Source organism: Aricia agestis, chromosome 9, assembly GCF_905147365.1.
Source record: "Aricia agestis chromosome 9, ilAriAges1.1, whole genome shotgun sequence".
Classification (NCBI taxonomy): Eukaryota; Metazoa; Arthropoda; class Insecta; order Lepidoptera; family Lycaenidae; genus Aricia; species Aricia agestis.
Genome location: NC_056414.1, coordinates 10,054,001 through 10,060,000, shown reverse-complemented (window position 1 = coordinate 10,060,000; position 6,000 = coordinate 10,054,001). Strand labels below are relative to the sequence as shown.

At 35.4% G+C, this 6,000-nt stretch overlaps 1 protein-coding gene across 1 annotated transcript in view; it reads right to left on the bottom strand.

The window, feature by feature from the left end:
• LOC121730194 overlaps window positions 1-6,000 on the bottom strand; it is a 59,040-nt gene that overhangs the window by 12,652 nt on the left and 40,388 nt on the right. Inside the window, exon 3 of the mRNA XM_042119136.1 lies at window positions 5,080-5,141. Coding sequence (XP_041975070.1) covers window positions 5,080-5,141 — 62 coding nt within the window. The remainder of the gene's footprint in view (window positions 1-5,079; window positions 5,142-6,000) is intronic.

Below are 6,000 nucleotides of genomic sequence, written 5' to 3'. Positions count from 1 at the left end.
TATGGGGGCCTTACGCAATGATTTGACAGATTACCACAAGGCATGCTAAATGTTGCAATTATATTACATATTATATTTGCATATCGATGTAAAATACAAAGTTTTGTGAGTGGAAGAGAGTTCAATCGATTTCACTTTCAGATCTAAATTAACTTTCTCCAGTGACACGTCTTACATAATTTGCACAAGATAAAACTCATAACTGCCTATCTCGGGCCGATCTAAAGGTCAATAGTGGTTGTAACAAAAGAAAGCAATAGTATAATAATTATTCGAACGTGCCCCGACGAAAATTCAATAACGTCTGACATATTTCATTCATAACCGAGCGAGGGCGAGCCCGTAATAACATAAGGCGAAGTAACTTTTTGTATATTAACAAGTTAAAAAGTTTTTGCTAATAAAATTCGTGCAGTGAATGGCTGAGTACGCGAGTCATAACGAAATTCTTCTTGTTTCAATAATACGAACAATGAACTCGGACGGTTCCTTTTACGTGGTTCGTATACTATTGTAGAGGTTTGCATAAAGGCAAGTTGATATTATGGTATACCCAGAATTTGAGATATTTTAAGGTTGCTCAAACCTCTTACAAGAGGTTTGAGCAATATACTTGGGAAATTAATTTGAGTATTAAGAAACTATCCAGGTTACTAATTAGTAATTACTATCCTTGTCGTCGGTCGCTACTTACCTCTCTGTTTGTTATAATTTTAATTTTTAAGCTAAAACTGCTCAAAAGATTTTTTTATATATAAATTTAAGTATGAATATTATTTACGTCCTTAAACATAGGATAGTATTTATCCCAAAAAATAGACGGTTTCCATGTAATAAACAAATTTCGTCACAAAAAGCTATGGGTAACACTTGTTATAAGTAATAGTAAATATTACATTATGTACACACTGAAATGCGCAAGAGATTGATTCAACTCAATATACTTAAAGCTATTGATGTGTAAATAATATGTTATAATGTAAAATATTATCATAAAAACTGTTAGGTATCGTCAGTACAAAAAGTGTTAGTGTGTATCGCGTTACATGCAATCCAGTAATTGATATTTCGCAAGCTCACAAAAACGGTGCCTACTGTCTTCAATCTTGATGCATCATCGAATTTCATTAATATCAAATTAATTTATTCTTTTGTTTATACTGAATACAATTTGATGACATTGTGTTATTGTGGAAAAACTTGTTTATCAATCTTTACCGGTAAACAACTTTTAAAAAGATAACATAATATAATGAATGGGATGGAATTTGCCGAATCGAAGAATATCCCACGCAAAGTTCAGTAAAACCAGACTACATTGAACAGACCTATTTCTAAACATATTATTTATTAATCTGTGGTAGAACCAACAAGGACTATAACATTCAGTGACATGCTAGAACCAACAAGAACTGACACTCTCATGATTTTTATCGATGATTTTTATCGAAACCGGTCGTGTTTAAGTTAAATTTGTAGTAATTAATTAATATGGTGGAAAAAGTGCAAGTAATATTGTGTTTAAAATGAATTTCCACCAAGAACCGACAGTACAATCAATTATATATATGACATTCTCATGGTAAAAAAAATATATCCACAGCCGAACATATAACCTCCTCCTTTTTGGAAGTCGCTTAAAAATGATCCACACTGAGGCCACAAAAGATTCTATAACAATTCTACCTTCTAAACATTCGAAATACTACGAAGTCTGATATATCAACGTCAAAGTAAGCTCACCGGTGAGTAAGACACAATATAATAACAATAGATTTCCAAGAATCCACGACCGAAGGATTAAGTAAAGAGGTAAACATAATATTATAATATTATGAAGGCACACTCTAGTTACTCTGTTTATATTAATTTATTTGCGAATTTCGAAGAACGTGTGCACTCGACAGCCAAAACACAGGACCGAAATGACGCCATATGTTAGGAATGAACAGGTGCTACGAAATGGGCTGTGAGCTGTCGGGCGGTGCACATTCACGACTTAGGACACGTAAGGATTCCTATAGTATTACTTGTGATCAATGCAGGAATGTTGAAAAATTTCGCTGCACGAAGTCTAGATAATGTTTTGAAGACCGGTATGTCTGCTTTCAGAAAGTTTCTTCTGCACAGTGTCAATCACTATGTTGAATACATTTACATTTACACGACCACCTCTGTGGCTTAGTTGGTGGACTGTTGGTAGCTCAAGCCGGGGGTCGCGGGTTTGAATTCCGCCGAGGGAACAAAAAAGTTTTCAAGGTTCCTGGGTCATGGATGTGTATTAAATATGTGTATCATATAATAAAAATCTTAAATATATGTATAGTATAAAAGTATTAAATATATTTCCGTTGTCTGGTACCCGTAACACAAGTCCTTCAGGTACTTACCACGGGGCCAGACTGACGTTATGTGAAGCGCCCATAGATATTATTATTATTTAAGTTGTTTAAATATTGGAAATTCGTATATCTTTAAATTCAACAACGTTAATATGTATATAACTAAAAATAATTTTAATATCATCTGCGTTGAAATATTTTGACCTAAGATATGCAATGCTCTATACCCACTCTCTTTGTCTGGGCCAAAGCTAGCAACAAATAAGAAAACCTACTTTTTGTAAACTTTTCTTCGATCATCACAAAAGCTTTTTATTTTGGTATCGTAATTACACAAAATTAGCGGTACAATCATTTACTTAATACCATTTTAACTAACTGTATGACATACTAACATACTATAACTTAAGTTTAGTGTATACCTAATTGCTATAACAAGTAGAACGTAAATTCATAACTGAAGCATTGTAAAAATAATTTAATAACATAATAATTGTTATCATTACAGTTTTAAATTATACATTATGATAAGTGGCAATTATTATCTTGAATTGAAAGCTAAACTCATTGTTTTTATAGACTCCTTAATTTTACTAGAGATCGCCCAATGGTCGAAATTCGACCTTCGTTTCGACGACATTAGGACTACTACCAATATTTTGTAAAAAAAAATATTGATTTTATCATATTTTTTTTCAACTCTAGTCTCTGGGACTCAGCTGGTCTAAGACTGGCCGTGTAAGCATTGTCTAATAGTATCTTAGATTCAATAAAAAATATATAATCCATTTTCAATTTGTCAACTTGTTGTCAATAGACTTCAACCATAAATAAAAGAGTATAATTCGTATGTACAGGCTTGTCACTCAAAAATCTGTCATTTCTCATGTGTGTGTGTTGTAGCGTGTGTAATGTTTTATTTGTTAAAAAAATTTATGATAAAAGCATAATTTCAAAATAATATTAAATCGATGCACTCCTTCACCATATAAACTATAACTGTGCAAAATTTCATGCACCTACGTTTCCCCATTTTTCGTAAAAAGGGTTACAAAGTTTTTCGTTCGCGTATTAATATTATGATGATGATGATGCAGTATGATGACAGTTATATCTATACATATAATAAAACTGTAGAAATGACAATTCTGTGCATTAAAGATATCCAAAAAATAATAAGCGGGGGCTGTTACTACATCGCTATAGAAGCCAAAACTGTGGTTAGTTTTTTGTCTATCTGTCTGTCTGTCTGTCTGTATGTTTGTTCCAGCATCACACGAAAACTACTGATCCGATTTGAATGCGGTTTTCGCAGATATATTTGTCTTCTCCCAACTTAACATCTGGTGTACAAAAATTTTTCCCCCCACCTCTCCAAGGGGTCAAAAGAGGGGGTAAGATTTTGTACCAAACTTTTTTCTTTGACACGAAAACTACTGATCCGATTTGAATACGGTTTTCGCAGATATATTTATCTTCTTCCAACTTAACATCTGGTATATAAATTTTTCCCCCCTCACCCCTCTAAGGGGACCAAAGAGGGGGTCAAATTTTGTATCAAACTTTTTTCTTCAATGGACTAACTTCACATTATTAACTGTATTTTCCAATTTAACATCTGGTGTATAAAATTTTTCCCCCACCCCTTTAAGGGGGCCGAAGAGGGGGTCAGATATTGTATCAAACTTTTTTTTAACATGAAAACTACTGATCCGATTTGAATATGGTTTGCGCAGATATATTTGTCTTCTTCCAACTTCATATCTGATGTATAAAATTTTTCCCCCCCACCCCTCAAACGGACCAAAGAGGGGGCAGATTTTGTATCAAACTTTTTTCTTGAATAAATTTACATCATATTATAAACTTTATTTTCCAATTTAATATCTGGTGTTTAAAATTTTTCCCCTCACCCCTCTAAGGGGACAAAAGAGGGGGCAAGATATTGTATTAAACTTTTTTCTTTAACACGAAAACTACTGATCCGATTTGAATACGGTTTTTGCAGATATATATGCCTTATTCAAACTTAGCATCACCCCCCCCCCAACCCCCCCCCCCCCCCCCTCCTGGTAATGTTGCTAAGCAAAATGGTGTTGCGTCGTTAGTGTTGAGTTTTACTTCTCTTTCTTTAGAATCAAAGTAAGTTATTTATTAAAAGTGAAATTAATCTAACCAAAACTAAACATGCAGATTTTGCGTGTCGTTTCATTAATATGTGGGAGGCTTTGCCCCTGCCCCTACACATGCGGGAGGCTTTGCCCCCGGCCGGTACTTGGGGGGGCTGCGCCCCCCCAAACCCTCCCCTCCTGGTAATGTTGCTAAGCAAAATGGTGTTGCGTCGTTAGTGTTGAGTCTTACTTCTCCTTCTTTAGAATCAAAGTAAGTTATTTATTAAAAGTGAAATTAATCTAACCAAAACTAAACATGCAGATTTTGCGTGTCGTTTGATTAATATGTGGGAGGCTTTAAAGCTAGTTTAAGATAAATCTTGAGGATTACAAAATATCGCAATATGAACTAAATACCACCACACGGAGGCCGGTTGATTGGGCCGGACTTACCGCAGGCCGACCTGACACAAAAGAAAATGCGCAAAACAAGTCAGGTTAGATCGGCCTGCGATCAGTCTGACTGGGTCGATCGGCCTACCTACATATGGGGACCTTTATTGCAAAGTAATAAGGTTCAAAAAGAACCACTAGATCTGCCTCCAACTGTACAATGAGATACTCACCGTTCCAAAAGCTTCTGTCGTAGGTTTTACTCTTTTCCGTTTCACTTTCAGTCGACTGTACCCTGTAACAAATAGAATTAATATTAAAAATAAATAATATGTAATTAACATATAAAATAATTATAATAAACACACACTAAAGCTGAAGCAAAAAAATGTTCACTTCAAAAAGTCGTTGAAGTCTTTTCAATAGAATTTTTAATATTCAATTTCATGAACATAAGACAAAGTTGCCGTGTGAGAATAATGATTATATTAAAGGCACGTATTGACCTCCAACGACCATTTTCATACGTGGGAGAGCCATGCTTCGGCACGAATGGGCCGGCTCGACCGGAGAAATACCACGTTCTCACAGAAAACCGGCGTAAAACAGCGCTTGCGCTGTGTTTCGCCGAGTGAGTGAGTTTACCGGAGGCCCCATCCCCTATTCCCTTCCCTTCCCTTCCCATCCCTACCCTTCCCTATTCCCTCTTAAAAGGCCGGCAACGCACCTGCAGCTCTTCTGATGCTGCGAGTGTCCATGGGCGACGGAAGTTGCTTTCCATCGGGTGACCCGTTTGTTCGTTTGCCCCCTTATCTCATAAAAAAAAAATTTAACGTTCTTAGCCTTTGCGTGACATCGTGTTGCAGGTGTTAGTAAAGCTATGTCTGAGACCATATTATATTGAGAATGTAATAATATTCTTCTTATATTTTTAAGTAGACTGTAGATTAAGTAAGTAAGCGTATAATAACATTTTTCTTTACAATAATTTAGTGATTTATGTTGCTACTATATGCTGGCCGCAACTTCATTTCACCAAAATTCATTTATCGCGCGGGAACCGTACGTTTTTCTGTACCGTACATTTATCCTATCTCCTTTCCCGGGACTCAAAGTACAGACAGACAGAGATACACACTTTCGCATTTATAGTT